The 20,996-nt window shown below is 39.1% G+C and overlaps 1 protein-coding gene across 2 annotated transcripts in view; it reads left to right on the plus strand.

Moving 5' to 3' along the window:
* The first annotated feature begins 11,060 nt into the window (after positions 1 to 11,060).
* Positions 11,061 to 20,996, plus strand: part of FGL1 (fibrinogen like 1) — a 31,658-nt gene continuing 21,722 nt past the window's right edge. The window contains exons 1-3 of one of the 2 annotated variants that reach the window (XM_003256715.4): positions 11,061 to 11,152; positions 14,188 to 14,314; positions 20,522 to 20,601. In XM_003256715.4, coding sequence (XP_003256763.1) covers positions 20,539 to 20,601 — 63 coding nt within the window. In that variant the 5' untranslated portion in view covers positions 11,061 to 11,152; positions 14,188 to 14,314; positions 20,522 to 20,538. The remainder of the gene's footprint in view (positions 11,153 to 14,187; positions 14,315 to 20,521; positions 20,602 to 20,996) is intronic. The other variant, XM_004087948.3, reaches the window with a different exon arrangement.

Consider the following 20,996-nt stretch of genomic DNA (forward strand, 5'->3'; position numbering starts at 1 on the left):
ACTAATAGAAAGGTAGGGTATAAAGCCAATATAACTGAATGATATTTGTAGGTATTAGTTTGTACCATATTTTCTTTTCTTTTTTTTTTTTTTGAGACAGAGTCTCACTTTGTAACTAGGCTGGAGTGCAACGGCACAATCATGGCTCACTGCAACCTCCACCTCCCAGATTCAAGTGATTCTCCTGCCTCAGCCTCCCACGTAGCTGGGACTACAGGTGTGCACCACCACGCCCAGCTAATTTTTGTATTTTTAGTAGAGACAGGGTTTCACTATGTTGGCCAGGATGGTCTCGGTATCTTGACCTTGTGATCCACCCACCTTGGCCTCCCAAAGCGCTGGGATTACAGGCGCAAGCCACCATGCCCGGCCACTGTACCATATATTTTCTTATATACTGGATTTTGTTTTTCCCTATTCAGACTAGAGGTAGGCATGCATTTACTCTGAGGATTGTCACAGCCAGCAATACGAGAAGCAACAGATGAAAAAAGATTAAAATCAGAGGAGCTGCCACTCCCACAATTTGCCTAGGTGGAAAGAGGATGAATTGGTGGGAAATCAAAAGAATGTGATGTTTTCCCTTGCATTGCTCAAAAGGAAGGTGCAGCAGCAATCTGTGTAGTCCCTGAGGCTGAGGTGCCAGTGACTAGAGCAAGAGTAGACAGTTGTAGTGACATTATACCAATTTCACACCACCCCAAACTCCAGAAATCATATGCAACCCTCAGACTGGAGAGAGACTCTAAACTATCTGATATCATGCTGAAACGAGTAGAGGATCAGATTTCTCTGAGCCCATGGAATGGAGCCTTGAAATTCAATTAGAAAACTGAGTTGCAGTTATTTTACATGTGAATTGTCAGAAGACACATACCCACTTTACTTACATAGTCAAGTATCAGTTACCTGAATGCTCTCAAGCCTCGAAGTTGGTGGGGAAACCATGTTTCCATCACATCTACAGTGGGAAACCTAACCTCACTTGCTGGCACCTTCCAGGATCTTTGGAGTTAATGTTTTTCTATTATTTCCAGCTTGTACTGAATTACTGTGATTTCTCTCAAGTCTAGCCTCTTTTGGCTGTTCTTTTTCTCCACTCTGCATCATTCCCAAAGCAACAGCCTCTTTCCCTCTTCTCAAAATGCTGCAGATACAAGGCATCTCTGTGTAGTAGATTCTCACGGAAGATTCAGGCAGGGGACGAGGAAGAGGAATTTAGGCTGCACCAAACACCTTAAAACTGACTATTTAAAGATCCTTGGCCATAGCCCAGAACTTCTCCCTGGGTGCCTCTTGCTCAGCAATCTGGCATCTTGATGTATTCCTTCCTCACATCCTCCTCCCCATTCTTGTCTCATTCACTCCTTCCTTTTTCACCCCTTTCTTCTTGGGTTACCAACGGAAACTCCAAAATCTTCATTAATTCTTCATTAACAGAATAATTTTGCCCTTCTAGTTTCACTGCTAGCCTATTTTAGCCAGTTCTATTATTAAACACTGTTCTTCCTGTATGACTACGCTAATGAGTATGATCTATTTCCTCACCATGGAGTTCTAAGAAATTATTTCTTTTTTGAAAGCTAAAATTAATTGCACAAGGCCCTTAATCCTGATTAACCGATATTGTGAGAAGAGATATCTCCATTTCCCTGACATCCCCTCCCATTATATTCAAGAGAAGAACAGGGCATGGCTAACTCAGTTCTTAGGGGCCAGTTTTCAGTCCAAACCCACAGTGCAGGGAGGAATTAGAGACCACATCTGGCTCTCTAGATAGGTCCCACTTTTTTGTTTGTTTGTTATATTCCCAACATCTTGTCATTTTTAAAAACATTCTCATGTGGTCTGGGGCCACCCATCATTATCTTCTGCAGCAATAATTCCACTTCTGATCTGGTGAAAGCTTCTCATGGATTGTGTGTCTATGTGTGTGTGTGTGTGTGTATGTGTGTGTCTGTGTGTGTGTTGGAATGGAGAACTGTAGAGGATTGGGAAGATGTGGACATAAAGATTCTCCTAGTGATGTTACGCTCGAAGTTCAGATTGCCATCGGTGGCTTGGGCTTCCACTCTGCTTCTTTCTTCCATTCTTCACCTCTGATTCGTCTAGATCCCTGCACAGGCTGGAATTATGTTCTAAGGCTGGGAACCCCACAGCCTCTGCGTAAAGCTAACAAAGCCCATAGCAAATGGATAAGACACTGCTTCTAGAACAGTCTACTTCAAGTCAAATCGTGGCATATATGATGTTAAGCAAATTGCTTGCTCTCTTTATTTCTCAGTCACCCCACTGGGAAAATGGGAATTAAAAATAATAATACATATCTCAAAGGGCTACTCTGGAGATTACATGAATTAGTACATAGGAAGTGTTCAGAGAGTACCTGGCTCATAGTAAGTGATTTCTAAATGTTGGCACTTAAGTTTACAGAGAAGGCTCTGTGCCAGTACTGACTTGGGGCTACAAGGTCTCAGGATCCATTCCCACACTCAGATTTTAACCATTGATTTCCAAGCACCCACACATGCCAGGTTGGCTGGCTCATGATGGCTTTAGCCATAGGGACCACCTGAGCAGCTTCTAGATACTGACACTGGGACTAGCTAGATCACCACATAAAAGAAATCGGATTTTAGCTTGTTGATTGTTGACTTGATGGAGAACTTCTAAGCCTTTTTAAGTAGAGAAGTAATGTAGTCTTTTTCTGCATCAAGATAATGTTTTATACTCTGTAGGAGATGGTCTGCATGAGGAAGAAACTGGAAGCACGTTGATCAACTAAGAGATACCAGTAGATTATGCCAAGGTGATGAATACATAAATTAAGGTGGCAGCAGCAATAGGGCTGATGGAGAGAATTTAGCATTTAGAAGGTAGAATCGGCAGAACTTACTGACTAACTGGAAATGCAGGATGAGGAGGAGGAATGTTCTCTGATAATCTCAAGATTTTGAGGTGGGTAAATGAAGTGAGTAAATCGTGGTTTTGCCAACTCACTATGTTCTTTCGAAGGCAAGCCTTTCTTCCCAAGGGGAGGGAACAGGAAGAGAAGAGACTATAATAAATTTAGTCTGAGCTAGCAGGCTACTGGACAAATACTTCTGGAGTTACAGAGAGAAGTAATAGCTGGAATGAAATATTTGGGAGCTGTTAAACACTAACATTCAATGGACCAAAAAGGAAAGAATACTCCATAAAGGAAAGATGGAAAACTCGGAGGACACCCAGAGAACTAAGAGAGATGGGTTTTATAAAAGCCTGTGGAAGAAGAACTTTTGAGGAAGAAGGAGCAGCCTGAGAATTCAGTGAGAAACTGCCATGAGGAGTGTTGTGGCGTCTTGTAAGCAGCTGCGATTGCAGTAAAGGAGTCAGAAGTCACTGGCTTTAAGTGAGGAGTTCATGGAAAGAGAGACTGTGGAATCAGTGTGGACTGTCTTCTTAAAACAATAAGCATAGTTGAAATGGAGAGAAAATGGGAAAGTTGCTAGAGGCAGGAATAAGAGAGGTTTTAATTTTCTAGGGTTTAGTAGACTTGGGCTTGTTCATAGAGTGAAAAGGGGAAACGACTGTGGAAGGAAAGGGTGAAGTCAAAAGTGAAAAAGAGGAAGGTAATCAACCTAGCTCTAGAGAAGAAATGAGGAGCTGGGGATTAAAGCACAGGTGGAAGGATAACACTACAACAGGTGGAATCAATACCACAGAAGCAACCTTCAAGCAACAAGGACCTGGGGTTGGCGGATATATACCAACTCTTGGTCTCCTGCCGCCTGAGAGGAAAATTCTGATGTGGGGCTCTCAGAGGTTTCAGTAGGTTGGAGCCTCAGTTTTCTATGAGTGTACCCCACTCATTAGGTACTTTTTGGCTTTCCTCCCTGTTCCATCTCATTTGACCACTCCCTTGTTTATGCTGCCTGGAATCACCTCCCAAATAAACTACTTGTATCCACATCTTTGTCTCAGGCTCTGCTTTCAGGGAATCCCAATTTAAATAGTTGTCGAGTAAGAACATAATCCCAGACTTTGTGAATCCAGGTCCCAAAAATATTTTTCTTATATTTTATCTACTTTTCAACTTTCTTCGTAGAAATTTTGTTGTGCTACAAGGTCTTCCATTACAGATTAATGAAGTTTCTTTCACCTTTCTGTACTGAAATGTAAAATTCTTGTGCTAAAGCATGAGTAAACTTGGGATGTTAGTAAAATGACTTTAGGGGCATTGTACTGTCTGCATCAACATTCACTGTGTCCACATTTCACAAATAGTTCTACATTATTAAAAATAATATGACTATTTCATTAGTTCTGTAAAGAATGAGGCAGCAGGCTGGGCATGGTGGCTTCCTCATCTAACATTGGAATTATCTTTATAAAATGATTTATTATCTTTGTGTGTACATTGCTGCCTCACTCTTTTTTTTGAAACAGGGTCTCACTCTGTTGCCCAGGCTGGAGTGCAATGGTGTGATCTTGGCTCACTGCAACCTCCACCTCGCAGGTTCAAGTGATCCTCTTGCCTCAGCCTCCGGAGTAGTTGGGATTACAGGCACCCGCCACCATGGCTGGCTGTTTTCGTATTTTTAGTGGAAATGGGATTTCACCATGTTGGCCAGGCTAGTCTCAAACTCCTGACCTCAAGTGATCCACTCGCCTTGGCCTCCCAAAGTGCTGGGATTACAGGTGTAAGCCACCACGCCCAGCCTGCTGCCTCCTTCTTTACAGAATGAATTAAACAGTCATGATGTTGTTTCAAGACAGAAGGAAATGAATATTTATTGCATATTTTCTATCAGGCATTGTCAAAAGCACTTCATGTAAGTTATCAAGTTTAATCAAGTTACCAATTTTGAATATTTACATTATATGCTACTAGAAATTGGCAATATTATTATACCATGCATAATAAATATTTCTGAGCTTCTGTTGTGTGATGTGCATATGCTGGGTGCTGTGGATATTGAAATAAGAAAAAACAAGCCCCTGGTCTCCCTGGAATGAAAAGAGAAGCTCCAGTACACAACTTAGTGAAGTGTGACTTAAGAGAAGTAAATACATAGGAGAACATCTAGCCTTGGTGGATGGGCTAGGAGAAGAGCTGGTGGCTAATTAAGACTTATTTCATTGAGAGAGGGTACATAGAAATTAGAATAGATAAATAAAAAGGTAACAATTATATACATCACAGCAATAGAAAAGAGTACATATATTATGGTTTATTCATTGGTGAAAGAGTCATTGGAGATGAAATCTTAGGCTTGCCAAGCATCTTTATTGAGCCAGGCAATCTTCCATTAAACTGGACAGATCTCCCGGCTTCATTTCTCTTGAAATTTCCTAATTTTGTAGTAGGAGAATGGCACAAACTATGGAGATTTTCTTGCTCACAACAGATCCCCCAGCAGCCACATTTAACAAAAATTTTTGGGCCAGAGAGTAAAGGTGTGGCCTCAGTGTGTGGGTGCCATATATCTAGGTGTACACTGAAATACAGATGGCTGGGTGCAGTGGCTCACGCCTCTAATCCCAGCACTTTGGTAGGCTGAGGTGGGCAGATCACAAAGTCAAGAGATCGAGACCATCCTGGCCAACATGGTGAAACCCCATCTCTACTAAAACTACACAAATTAGCTGGGCATGGTGGTGCGTGCCCAAGTCCCAGCTACTCGGGAGGCTGAGGTGGGAGAATTGCTGGAACCCGGGAGGTGGAGGTTGCAGTGAGCCAAGATCGCACCACTGCACTCCAGCCAGGCAACAGAGCGAGACTCTGTCTCAAAAAAACAGAAAGAAAGAAAAAAGAAACATAGATGACTGGGCTAATTGGATTCTCCCTGTCTCTTAGGGATGTGAGATTTGTATGGAAAGACACTGAGGCCAAAATTCCACTGAAACTAAAACATTTTAAGGGCCGCATACTACAGAATAAATCCAAGGACACATCTTTGAGTGATTTTTGGAGCTGTCCTTATTCTGCCTTCTCTTGGCTTGTATCAGTCTGTCATTGATTCTATTATTTACCTCAGTCAGTATCCCTCCAACAAATCCAATTATTTTTGCTCTAGATGGCTGAAGTTCATTTCTTTAGATTATCAACAACAACAACAAATAAAACTGGTATGAGTGTATGACTCTCAAATGGGGCCTCAATATTTCAGAATCTTTCATCGCTGGAGTCAAGCACACAATGTCTATTCTAAAAGTTCTAGAATTTTTCCACAATGTCTCTCGGAGGGGGAAGCAGGAAAAAAACATTTCGGTCTCAGAGGAATCATTTTGTGGTGTACTCTTGGTCATGCCTATGGGAGTCAGGTACCTAGCATTTTTCTTTTGAGGGAGCTATAGTTATTGGCAAAGTCATCCAAGTGCAAATATAAATTTTTAAATGTAAATTTTAAAGGTTTCATATGCCAAGTTATTGTCCCAAATGCACATGCAGAAAAATAAGTTGTGCATGATGAACTAAATGTGGCCAACCAACAAATTAATCAGAAAGTATGTGTAATTGTAGACAGTGACGTTTTTTTGTTTCTCAACCTAATGGACAGTTCTTTTGAAGTGAAAGGAGGAAACTATATATCAGGGAATTATGTTTAGATTGTCTTCCTTTTTCTAAGAAATAAAAACTGAGAAAAAAAGACAAAATTTAAATTCAAATGGGCAAATATAGTTTTGTCAAACGGATATATTTACATTTTCTGCTAGAGTTCAGAAATTTTGTCAGAATAGCTTGCAACCCTGAGGATTCTACTTTCAGATATTGTCATAGTGGTAGGAATCACGCATTTTCCAATTAGTTGAATACTTCATGAAGAGATAATATTTTAAGAGTCTGAAAACTGGAGAAAAGAGGCACACATAGAGATTGGATTTAGGCATCAGGATGAAAAGATACATTGCAAATTCATCAAAAAAAAAAAAAAAAAGGCAGATACATCATCACCGAGTAGTAGAATGAAAGCAGGTATCTTGTGATAACTTCCGTCTTCCGTGTTCCTAAAGGCATATTTTAAAATGTGGTTTTACTTAACATGAGCTCTCGTTTTCTTTTTTCCCCACATATTTTTATACAATATAGCTAAATTTCTTCTTCATGTGTTAACGGGTAAAAAATCTGTTTTCTATTAGAATTTACGTGTATTTGGTTGAAATTGTTTTTTTTACTGACATGTGACCTTCTGGGGAGATTCTTCTTTAATAAGAAAGATGTTATTATTCAGAAGCATAAAATAAATGCCAGTCCACAGTCCTTGCATACACACAGAAAGAAAAACGTATTCCTTAGCAAGAACACTTTTTATTTTTTGTGGCAGAAAAAAAATAAGAAAACATCTTTTGCACTCTTCCTGCTAGGGAACCAATTTAAAATTAGTTTGATAATCAGAGAGGAAAAAATCCAAACACATAGGTGAGAAAGCTCTGAAAAGATGAGTAGTGAAAAAGCGTTTCATTTTTATCTTAACTAGTATGCAGGGGAGGATACAGGTTGTGTGGAACCTGAAGCTACACATTTGGGGGAATCTGCCAAATGTCTATCAGTAATACTTTTTACATGCCTCATGTAGCAGGCCTAGAGGGAGAGCAATCCAGATATGGGCAAAAGAACAGAGGGCTCTGGGAGGAAGAAACAATGGTGCAGTGACAAAATTCTTTCTGTGGCATTCGGCTTTCCTGTCCAGTAGCCTGAGTTACAGGCAGAGTTCAATCAGAGAAGCAGAGGGCTTCTAGGATATACAAGTGATTTGAATTAATACAACTGTGGGAGCTGGTTAAGTACTCTTTGAAAGGCAGCTGTCTCCACGGATGATGTTGGAGCTTGAAGTAGGAACTGCAGTTAAGCAAGAGTGTAGATGAGCGTAATAGAAGCAGGAGCTGGAATCTATGAGGACGGACTGAAACCTGTGTCAGTTCTTGTTGCCTCTGACCTTGGTTGATGTGGGTGTCCTACAGAAGCCAGACCAATTTGTTATGTGCTAAAGGAGGCTCTACATTATATCCAAAGGGAAGTGAAACAGCTGGAGGCTTAGCCACTATCTTAAAGCAAATCAGATACGTGACAGCATGGGGGAGCTACAAACATGGCTGCCACTTCCTTTCTGCCCTCCAGCTGCTCCTAATGGAAAACATAAGGCAAAGGGAATTCTGGGAAGTGTAGTTCGGCCTACCCAAGTTGACGCATTACAAAGCACTTCACTTTTTCTTGGTTCCTTTTCTTCGTGTTTATTTTTATCCGTGTGTGTGAAGGTGGAACTATTTCTTGAGCATCTATTAATTTAAACTTTCTGCTAGTTACATCAACAATGGGAATATTTAGGATAACTCACTAGTAAAATTGGTTTAGTTTTATTAATTTTAAAATGCTTCTCCATGGAAATTTCTGAAACCTATGTCATGTGCAAATAAATTTTCTAGTTTTTCAGGACTCTGCCTGAGATGACATTGAAACCAGCATTTTAGGAAGGAAGTTGATTACCTCCACCTGAGAAGGCTCTGCTAGTTGTGTGAAACGAATACTGTTCTTAACGACCCCTTTCCTTGAAACCTACAATACACTCCATTCTAAATATTTTAATAAAAGGCATATTTGAAGTTTAAAATGTTATCATTGTAATCAGAGCATGGAGTTTTATAAGTCCCATAAAAGGGTGCCTCCTGAACTGGGAGTCAAGTTTGGAAAATATAACCATCAGAAATTTATGCTAGTAGAATACAGTCAAGGATATAAGATCCGTTGTCTGAGTCTAGCTCCTCATGCAGCCTTAAGCAGACATGTTCCTCGCTGCAAGCTTGAGTGGACTGGAGGCGGGGAGATCTGGAATTAAACCTTCCCACGGGTACTGGGTCAAGTATGAAATAGTGGACCGATATTCAATCTAGCAGGCACAATACAGGGTCCAGAGGGTTTGGATGAAAGTTGTGCTGTAACTGATGTAGTAATTGAAGAGTTCTCTGAAAAAGGTCTTCCACAAGGAGAAGGAAAAGAAAATTGACAGTGTCCGTTTAATCTGTTTGGGAGCCTAATCAGCCTGATCTTGGTGGAACTGTACCCGTTGTCCGATTATATCATTCTTTTCTTGTACCTCTTTCAGCCAGTGATCTTAGGTCTCATTCTCATTTCATAGCTTTGGTGCAATTGTGCAAAGTCACAACTTTTTCTTTTCTTTCTTGCTTTTTTCTTTTAGACAGGGTCTTGCTCTGTCACCCGGGTTGGAGTGCAGTGGCGCGATCTCAGCTCACTGCAATCTCCGCCTCCTGGGTTCAAGTAATTCTCCTGCCTCAGCCTCCCATGTAGCTGGTACCACAGATGCTTGCCACCACACCTGGATAATTTTTGTATTTTTAGTAGAAACTAGAAATTCATGGGGTTTTGCCACCTTGGCCAGGCTAGTCTCGAACTCCTGACCTCAGGTGATCCACCTGCCTCAGCCTCCCAAAGTGTTGGGATTACGGGCATGAGCCACCACACCTGGCCATAATTTTGACCTTTCTTGTTGATAGTTCCTCCACCATGTTATGGCAGCACATCCAGGGAATAATGTTACTCCAAGAGAATTTGGCTTTTGGAACTCCTCCACAAAATATCGGCCCTAGAGTAGTCCTTACTGCCTGATTAGCTTTTGCGAGTTTCTCCTGAGGCAATGATGCCAGCCAAGTTTCCGAAAGACAGCATAGTCTACCTTTAGAAGAGAAAAGCACAGATTCTGAGCAGGATTGCCTTTGGCCCTAGCTACACCTCTTGTTAGCAGTGTGACCTTGTGCAAGTCACTTAAACCTCTGTGCCTCGGGTTCCTCATTTGTGAAATGGAGATCATTAACAGTACCTACTTATAGGGCTGTGTGGCTGAGTAGGTTAATATAATTACCATGTTTAGCACATGATAAGTATACCACATGTTAGCTGCTGTTAATAGTATGTCCCTCCAGTGAGGAAATGGACACAAGGCTAAATTATTGCTTGAATGGGGAGAAAGCTAAAGGCATACAAGAAGGAAAGATAAGTTTGTATTTCAAAATATGTCATTTTTCCACAGAGGTAATTATCAAATTAGCCAAATAATCCCATATTTTTGCTTTTGAAATTTAACATTAGAAGCTTGAATTATCTACAATTATGAATGTATAATTTCCACTTCTTCTGTGTGTGTGCAAATCACTTCAGCCCAACTGGCTTTTTTTTTTTCTTCTTATTTCCAGTAAATCAACAGGATTACCTTTCCCTTGATAATCTTCAAAATGTCCACGTGAAGGACAGGAAGATGTTTAACGGGAAGACCAAACATCGTCAGTGCCCAAGTCCAGTAGATAACAAAGAACAGAAAGAAAACAAAACTTTGGTATTTTACTGGAATCTGAGTGAATAAATAGGGACCACAGGACAAATGGCAAACAACTGCTTGAGTTACAACAGAAGGAAAGAAGAAATGATGAACCCGGATTTCCAATATGAAACTGTTACACGATATGATTAATGGAGCCAACAAGTGCCTATTACACATTAGAAAATCTTCTACAGGATTTTAAAACAAAAGGAACAACTTGTCCAGAGTATAATTGACACTTCCAGTTAAATTTCACAATTTTGCACCTCAGGGAATACTTTTGTTTTTTTTAGAGAGCAAATAAACTGACCATTTCACCTTGGCAATTATTAACCTGCCTCATTCTTTACAACTAGGAAAAATTTGGCTTATCTCCATATTTTAGTTGAGATGACATATTAATTCATATCTTTATGGGTAAAATGTTTTTACCCTTAATACAAAGCAAAGTTTCAGCTGGACTTTGTTTTACTTAATCTTGAGTGGAACATTATTGAAGTTAAAGTACAAAAATTCTCTGAATGAACATAATAATAAGTTGTAAAATGTATATATCTTTAAAAAGATATATTATTGGATCTTTCACAAAAAGTCAAACAAATGGGGAAAAAAGAAAAATATCAGAGTATTGGGATTTGTCCTTGAATCTCCACTTTTAGTTTTTCAGTTAAACCAATGTCCACGCTTGTTTCTGGATTGAAGCCAGAATCAACATTGTCCCTATTTCTAATCAAATAATGGAGAAATAATTACAAATTCTGAATGCAGTTAGAGGATCCTGGGAAGCAGAGTGTCTGGATGGAGCCTGAGCTCGGTCTCTGACTCATTTCTGACTTTAGGCAAGTTATTTAATGTCTCTGCATTTTTGATATGCTTGTAATAATGCTAATTTATTTCACAGGTATGATAGTAACCAAAACTCAGGTAACAACCATCAGCTTTTGCAAGAAGTCAGGTCGACTAGCAAGAAGTCTGCTTCTGCAACTTGGAGAAGAGATTTAGAATTATGTATCTTTTATTTTTCCTTTACATTTTGAATGAATTGCATGGGAGTTTGATGTAAATGATAGGTTTGCAGTTTCAGTATAAAAAATTAAAAATAAAATGGACTATATGACAAATTTCACTTCAGAAGTAAAAACTTCAGAAACATTTTTCTTTATTGCATTTCTTGCGAGGTCAAATATATTTAGCTTTGTAAGGCTTTCAGTGAGTACAGATTCTTAAGAAAAATACAAAAGTACACTTATATTCCATTTTCAGAAAAGAACAGAAAGAATTTGGAAAAAATTTGGAAGGAAATAGCTTAAAAGGAGTCTCTAAGCTTGTGTTTATGGGTAAATTTTTAACTCACTGGCTTAGGTTATAATCCATTTGTGAATGCTAACTTATTAAATATACTTCGTTCAATAACTTTTTCCTTCCGTTTTATTTCTTCTATATATCCTTTTATAATGGCTCACTTAAAACATACCAATTTTGAAATGTTTACATGCTACTAATATACTTCTGTTTTGTAATTGTTTTTAAAAATTATATATTATCTGTAGAACTTTTCACTTACAAATTTAATGTCTTCATCTTTAAATGTAATGCAGTGTAATTAATTAAATATTTCTTTAAATGCAGTGGGGAAGGAATTAGACTTCATAGCATTAAAATAATTTATGTAAAATAATATAGTCCACCAAAGAACAGTCATTCGAGAACAATTTTAATTTTATAATAACTAAAGTTTTGAAACTGCCTACAGCAAAAATATTATAAAAGAAATACAACTAATTGTGCAGTAAATGAACAGAATAATTTGATACAACTTTACTGTAAGCCAGATGTGCAGAATAAATAATGGTTTACTATAATGAATGATGGAGACCAGAGTTTCAAAGCAAGTTTCTTAATACCTAGCATTTCTTCAATATTACAGAGAATGTTGGTTAGAATTACAAACGAGGAAAACGGAAAATTTTAGAGAACTTAAGATATTCTCAGGAATTATTCTAAAGCTAATCAAAGTAATATAATGACTTTCTAAATATATATAATGACATTTTGAAATGCTTTATTGTTTATATGCTACCAGACGAGGGGGTGCCTTTTTGATTATTGGATTATCTTAATGGCAATGAGATGAACATTTCAGGACATCAAGAGACAGAGGCCTGTCAAAAAAATTTCATTAGCCCTTTATTTTTTACTAAATCTAATGCTAAGCAATATTTATATAACTTATATAATGTATATATAATATAATCTATAACATATACATAATTATGTAGAGTAATGTTGTGTACTCACATACACATATATATACAGTGTGCATAGGTAAAATTATATGATATATAGGTGCATCACCCAGAGCATTTTCAAAACATACTTTCATTTATGTAAGAGCCAGAATCAAACACCGGAATAAGAAATTTTTTTTTTTAAGCTCTAAGTGTTTTTTGTTGTTGTCTGTTTGTTTGTTTTTTGAGACGGAATCTCACTCTGTCACCCAGGCTGGTGTGCAGTGGTGTGATCTTGGCTCACTGCAACCTCTGCCTCCCAGGTTCAAGCAATTCTCATGCCTCAGCCAACACAGTAGCTGGGATTAAAGGTGTGTGCCACCATGCCCGGCTAATTTCTTTGTATTTTTAGTAGAGACAGGGTTTTGCCCTGTTGGCAATGCTGATCTCAAACTCCTGACCCAAGTGATCTGCCTGCCTCAGCCTCTCAAAGTGCTGGGATTACAGGCATGAGCCACCAAGTCTGGCTAAGCTCTAACTTTTTAAGCTAATTTATTCACTTCTGAAATAAAGTACTTGATCCCACAAATGTATAAGAAGACTTGAACCAAATAAACAAAAATTTCAACAAATAGCATTAAAGCGAAGTCTGGAAGACCCAGACATTTCATGACTTTTAATTTTTGACTCCTGAATGTTATCTGGGAGTGGATTAAAATAATGAAGATTTGTTTCCTATCACATAAAAAAAGAGGACATTATTTTTACTACTGATCCTTAGCAGTTTCATTTATCAAGGAAAAATCCTAATCAGTAATCCATTAAACACATTGGTTATTTTCAGTCAGAAGAACAATTTGAGTTGGAATCACAAATAAATGGTATTTATATCATATCGTTATGCTGATTTCCCAGACTAGTGTGAATATACTTAGTGAAAGTCTCTTTTATGTCTTTAGGCAAACAATTTTCCGTCTCTGAGCCTCGTTTCCTCTAGTATTGATGATATTTGACTGAATGATGTCACTTCCTTTAATTATGTTTTGTCTGCATGTTCTAGTCTCGGGGAACAAGGCTATTTCTAAAATCTCTTTATATGTTTTTTAAAAATATTTTGTTATCCATCTTTCTTTTGCTTCCTTATAATAAAATGTTTTTGTTTCTTATTTTCCATAACATGAAAAATACTTTGTGGTTGTATGTCTGTGACTAGGCAATTGATTATGTTTAAGAAATCACCATTTGAGTAAGGGCATTTGTCCTTTTCCTTTTTGCTACTTGAGTTTTGTGATAAATTTTAAAATTAGATAGTTAAAGACACAAGGGTACAAATTTAAAAAGCAACATAGCTATTACAATTTTGCTCAAAAAACATATTTATTGCCAACTGAAAACATGAGTCAAACCAAAAACTTATTATGAGATAGCTATGGTAATGACCTTGGCCTAGTGAGAGAGCCAACTTTTAAATATCTTAGCTATTAATTTTTCAGTTATGTATTTTCTTTTGGGATTTTATAAATCCAGATATCTCTTTTAAAACCAAAATAAGCTACTACATATTGACATGACATATTTTCAAATCACAAAAAAGTTTATGAAAAGCGTAATTCATTAAGAGTGGTTATTTTTGTTATTGCTAGAAGGGTGAAGATGGAGGGAATCTGATAAAGACATCTTATAAATTCAACAGATACAAAAGAATATGATCTCCCATAAGCAACTGTGAAATTACAATAACAGATCCTGGGAAGTTCTACAGTTCTAATTTAGGTTTACAAGTTTTCTTCTCATCTATTCAATAGATATTTTGTTGAGGACCTGTGCTAGATTCAATTGTGACCCCCAAAATATGTTCATTCCTAACTTTTATTACCTGTGAATGTGATCTCATTTGCAAATAGGGTCTTTGTACATGTAAGTGAGTTAAGATGAGGTCATGGTGGATTAGGGCAGACCCTAATCCAATGACTGATGTCCTTATATGAAGAGGGAAATTTAGACACAGACACACACAGAGGAAAGACAGCCATGTGAAGATGGTTTCAGAGAATGGAGTGATACTGCCACAAGTCAAAGGATGTCAAGAATTGCTGGCAACCACCAAATGCTAGAAGAGACCAGAAAGGATTTTCTCCTAGAGCCTTTGAAGGATGTATGCCCTGTTCTTCTTGATTTTGGACTTGTATCCTCCAGAACTGTGAGATAATAAACTCCTGTTGTTTTAGGCCACTCAGTTTATGGTAATTTGTAATGGTAGCCTTAAGAAACTAGTACAGTACCTAACCATCCACCCACCATTAGGGCAGTATATATAATAGATGTAGCCACTCACGTCTTGGTGCTTATATAGTAGATGGTGGTTGGAGTGGGTAGACAATAAACACATATATTATAATATTTCATTGTATTTGCTGGTAAGTGCTAAGGAGAAACTTAATCCATTGTAATAGAGATATGAAGTGTATGGGTGATGTTGTTTGCCTGTGTCTCCACCCAAACCTCATCTTGAATTGTAGTTCTCGTAATCCCACATGTTGTGGGATGGACCCAGTGGAAGGTAATTGAATCATGGGGGCAGCTACCGCTATGCTGCTGTTTTCGTGATAGTGAGTTCTCCTGAGATCTGACGGTTTCATAAGGGGCTTTTGCTTGGCTCTTCCCCTTCCTGCCGTCATGTGAAGAAGGACATGTTTGCTTCGCCTTCCACCATGATTGTAAGTTTCCTGGGGCCTCCCCAGTCATGGCAAACTGTGAGTCAATTAAACCTCTTTCCTTTATAAATTACCCAGTCTCAGGCAGTTCTTTACTGGGTAAATTTATAAAATGAGAATGGACTAAGACAATGGGGGACAGTTGTTATTTTATATGTGGTAGTCAGGGAAGGTATCTCTGGGAAGGGAATACCAGAGCAAAGACCTGAAGGATGTTATGGAACAAACCATACAGATTTTCAGGAGAGCATTCCAGGTAGAGAGAACAGCAAGTGCAATCGCCCTGAGAAGTCTATGTATTTCAGGGTGTTCCAAAAATGCCAAAGAGGCCTATGTGGCCAGAACAGGCAAAAATGATGGGAAAGGATGTGTGTTGGGGAGGTGGATGCTCACAGATGACGTAAAGCTTTGTTGGTGGATGACCAAATATCCTAGTTTGCCCAGGAAAGGCTCAGTATAGAATGTCATCTCATTGTAATTCTAAAAAAATGTTTGGAATCTTCCAATGGTAGCTTGGGCCAGACAGTAGCAGTAGAGGTGCTGAGAAATGATTGGATGTTGTATAAATTTTGAACGTAGAGTCTTTCCTTAGGAAAGTTACTTTGCTTCACTATTTTAGCTTCCTTTGGTAAAAAATAAACATAATTTCTCTTCTAAAGGCATCGTGAAGATTAGCTGATGGCAAAACCATGAGATTCCATGTGTTGATGATGTATTAGCAATTTTGTAAACATATTTTAAATGGCACACATTAATGTAGTAACATGGGAGGCAGCATTGATATAAACACAGGTTCTTGCCAATTTGTTCTCTCTCTTATCGAGTAAGCTGCAAACTGTATTTTGAACCTATTTTTTTTTTGGTATCCATTGTAGCATAAATGATTATAATGATTTCAAATGTGTTCTTCCTATCAAACCAATATGCATTAATTCGAAACAATGAAATTGCCATTTTTCTAAGTCAGAAATGCTCAAACATCTGAAATTTCTTATAGTTCAACCTAATACAGTAAGAAAGGATGAACCAGGCAATAAGGAAAGAGTTTCAGGAAATTTGGGAGATATTCCCAGAGGGTATCCCCAGAGGTTGAATGGTCCTGGAGAAATCATAAGCTTCCTTGTGCTTATTTTCTTATTTTCACTGTGAGGCTAATGAAATAAAATAAAATGGCCAATTAAAATTTGATAGTGTTTTGGGGTGTTGTTATTGTTGTTGTTGTTTGAGGTGGAATGTCACTCTGTCACCCAGGCTGGACTGCAGTGACACAATCTCAGCTCACTGCAACCTCTGCCTCCCAGGTTCAAGTGATTCTCATGCTTCAGCTTCCCGAGTAGCTGGGATTACAGGCATGCACCACCACACCTGCCTAATTTTTGTATTTTTAGTAGCGATGGAGTTTTATCATGTTGGCCAGGCTGGTCTTGATCTCCTGACCTCTGGTGATCCTCCCACTTCCTCCTCCCAAAGTGCTAAGATTACAGGCCTAAGCCACCATGCCCAGCCAAAGTTTGGCAGTGTTTAGTGATGCCCAAACACAAACACAATATGGTTTCAGATGAGTATTCCTTATTTTTCCAATCCACATGTTAGACTTGGGGAAATAGCCCTTGTCCCCTTGATAGGCCCTTTAATGTAAGTAATATTGCAGCCTTGCAGAGGTACATTCTACTTGAATGGCTAGCTCATTTTTATATAATGCCCCAGGCCGTGCAGGCTGCTTGGCATCTTTGTGGAACTACGCGAATTGTGCCAACAAACCTATTTAGTAATTACTCTGTGTCATTATTAAAATATTATTCTCTTATTGTGAAGAAAAGATACTAAATCATGCTGTAGGTCAGTCATTTTCTAGTGACAGGGATTAGAGGACTAGAACCCATTCAATTTTTAAAACTTTACCTACGAATAGTTAGAAAATATATGCTTGAAATAATCTCATTCTAGTTTGTTGTTATTGTTTTTTTTTTCTAAGCCTTCTTTACAAATATATTTTCCTCCTGTAATTCAGTTTAAATGGATGGCTTTTGCTTCTTAATAAAATTATTGACTATTGATTTATAACTGATACAGTCATTTGTAACAGTATTCAATGCTGATGTGGAAAAAATTCAGCCACAATGAATAAGGAGTGTTCCCAAGAACCCTCAGACAAAAAAAGAAAAACAAAAGAAAACATGAAACTAACCCCAGGATCAGAATGAAAGTGTGTTTGCTCCTAACATCAGATGTCTTTGGTTTAGAATAGTTATTTCAACTTGAAATTTTCTTAATTTGTAGACTTAATCTTGACATCTGGGAATATGAGATTTAGGACACTATTGCATTGCAAACGATGACTCTTTAGTGCAGTCAATGTTTTTATCTTAAAGAAAGTGATTTTATCTTTCATGACAATAATAAAGGTGACCTAGAAAAGTGTTCCTTAAATAAGTCCAAGCTTATTATATTAATTAGCAAATATTAATTGATAGCAAACCTAATCATCTTTTTTTCTAATTTGCTCACTACTTCCGTTCCTTTACAATCCTATTCTCACCCCATTTTATCTTTTATAAAAATACACAGAGGGTGTCTCTTTTTCACATTGGTAAGGGTTTTAAATATCAGAAAGTTAATTTTCTCTATTTTTAATATCAGCAAATATTTTAATAAAATCAATTATATTTAATAAGTTACATATAAAAATATCTACTATTTCTATCACTGGGCCTAAGGTAGGTACATACTCAATATACGATTGAATTTTAAAGCAAAAATATTTACTAACATAAAGTAAAGAGTGAAATGCCAGAGTTCTTATAAATTGTTGCTACAAATTATATCACATGTTTAAAAGGATAACTTTAATGGAAAAATGGGTCTAGAGATACTTTTTTTTTTTTGAGACGGAGTCTCGCACTGTCACCTGGGCTGGAGTGCAGTGGCGTGATCTCGGCTCACTGTAACATCCACCTCCCGGGTTCAAACAATTCTCCTGCCTCAGCCTCCCAGTTTGCTGGGATAAGAGTCACCAGCCACCACACCTAGCTATTTTTTTTTTTATTTTTAGTAGAGGCAGGGTTTCACTATGTTGGCCAGGCTGGTCTCAAACTCCTGACCTCGTGATCCGCCCGCCTCGGCCTCTCGAAGTGCTGGGATTGCAGGCGTGAACCACCACACCCGGCCCATCTTGGTTATTTTGTTCACAATGTTGGGTGAAAGGGTTGAGTCATGACTAATTGCTATAATATGAATTTCTGCCCAGTGTTGTAATACAGAAATTTGGTGTTTCTCTTTAGACCATTTGATGTGGACAGAGAATGAAATGTAAAATATGCCTCTCTTCAGAAAGACTTAGGTTGAAAGAAATAAGCAGAATAGTGTGCCTATACCTTTTATACCTCTTCCAGGTGCATGAAGGAGGCTTCCCATCTGGTGGGCTTCTTTGGAGAGTGATCAAAAGGCTCCTTTGATGGAGAATCCCCCAATATCAGTCTCTGAAGATCTTTTCTGTGAATCTCTGCAATTCCTCCAGTGAGGAATCCCACGTTCTCTGGCCTGCAAAGTGGTAGGAAGAGTGTAGAGCTGGTTGCCTGGCAGCAAGAGAAGTAGCCTGGGAAAGCCTCACCCTTTTTGAACAGTGTCTCTCCCCTCCCCTCCATCGCTTCTGCTGTCATGCCACCTGGAACATCTCTGGGCAATCTTAACACAAAGTAAATCTTCCATATTCTGAAAGGGTACGGGAAGCAGCATTCACCTGGCTGCACAGGGTTTAGATGAGGATGTGACTGTCAGCCCATTTGCATCTACTTTCACTTCCAAGCTAGCAGTGCCTCCAATCCAGAATCCCCTAGGGTGCTACAATGTGACTTCTCTCGCTTCTCATGGTGCTCCTCTCTACTGCTGCTTTGCCAATTCCCCTTCTCCTCTCCTCTCCTCTCCTCTCCTCTCCTCTCCTCTCCTCTCCTCTCCTCTCCTCTCCTCTCCTCTCCTCTCCTCTCCTCTCCTCTCCTCTCCTCTCCTCTCCCTCCCCTCCCCTCCCCTCCCCTCCCCTCCCCTCCCCTCCCCTCTGCTCTCCTCTCATTTCTTTTCTTTCTAGACAGGGACTCACGCTGTCACCCAGGCTGGAGTGCATTGGCACGATCTCGGCTCACTGCAACCTCCATCTCCTGGGTTCAAGCAATTTTCTTGCCTCAGCCTCCCGAATAGCTGGGAGTATAGGCGCCCACCACCACGCCCGGCTAATTTTTGTATTTTTAGTAGAGACAGGGTTTCGCCATGTTGACCAGGCTGGTCTGCAACTCCTGACCTTGAGTGATCTGCCCACCTCGACCTCCCAAAGTGCTGGGATTACAGGCATAAGCCACCACACCAGGCCCTCCACATGCTTTTTATCATCTACCAGCTTGCTGACATTGCACACTAGCTGTTCTTTCCCTTTCTCTTTGACTTTGTCAATTCGCGTCTTTTACACTTTTTCTTTACTCTTTTTCTAGTGGGCTTTGTGAGAAGGAAAAAATTAAATTTATGTGTTCAATCCAACCAAAAGTCCCCAACTCCTTCTTAACTCTTACCTTCAAAACTATTCTTAGCCCATTGTTTTCCAGTAAAAGAGGAAAGTGCGTCAGTATAAACAGGCTGTAGTTTAAAGCAGGGAAATTACATTTTTCCCTCTGTGAAGGATTTTGCCTCCTGAGGAATAATTCCGTATAGGCGACAACAGTTATTGGGGTCACCACAAGAATTAAACGCTAGGGATACCAAAATTAGCAAGGTGTGACCTTTGCTTTCAAAAATCTTACTCTAGGCGGTGGCTCGTGCCTGTAATCCCAGCACTTTGGGAGGCCAAGGCGGGAGGATCACTCAAGCCTAGAAGTTTGAGACCAGCCTTGCAACATAGGGAGAAAAAGACACAAGCTCCATAAGCAGAGAGACCTGTGTGCATATTTTGACTGAGCCGCTTCCTTGTTGTGTAACATTAGGTAACTGATTATAACGCTCCTGTGCCTTTTCCACAGCATAACACAAACAGCACATGAGGATTGCGAAAAGAACCAGAGTCCTTCCTCTGTTTTTGTGATGAAACAGGTTCAATTCTAGTTAACACTGAGTGTCATTCTGTGTGGTGAGAGGCTGGGAAAGTCTGGGAGAATTTCCTCGGCGACTCTAAGATTAGGGATGGCCTGCGGCTGCATCCGACTTCCTGGAGCTACTTAAGTCTGAACTCTGGTCTCATGAAAAATTCAAGGTTGATACATTTATAAAATTCTTTTTGTTCTTGCAGTTTTTTCAACGGGGAACATGGCGAAGATGTTCAGTTTCATCCTTGTTACCACTGCTCTGATAATGGGCAGGGAAATTTCGGTAAGCTTATTGTGAAAACTATTGTTATACTTATAATGCCTGCTTTTATCTGAATTTTCTTTCATTTTGCATTAAATCTATAGCGGCTTGTCATTGAAAAAACTTAACTACGTGGGAAAAGCAAAGAGCCTGGTGGAAACACTGGACACGTAGTAAAGCAGTACTTTAAAGTGCTTTACATTTTTGGGGGGGAGGCTGAGGTGGGTGGATGAGAAGGTCAGGAGTTCGAAACCAGCCTGGCCAATATGGTGAAACCCCGTCTCTACTAAAAAAAATACAAAAAGTTAGCCGAGTGTGATGGCACACATCTGTAGTCCTAGCTACTCATGAGGCTGAGGCAGGAGAATCCCTTGAACCCAGGAGGCAGAGATTGCAGTGAGCTGAGATCATGCCAC

This window comes from Nomascus leucogenys, chromosome 4 (genome assembly GCF_006542625.1).
Source record: "Nomascus leucogenys isolate Asia chromosome 4, Asia_NLE_v1, whole genome shotgun sequence".
NCBI classification, from domain to species: Eukaryota; Metazoa; Chordata; class Mammalia; order Primates; family Hylobatidae; genus Nomascus; species Nomascus leucogenys.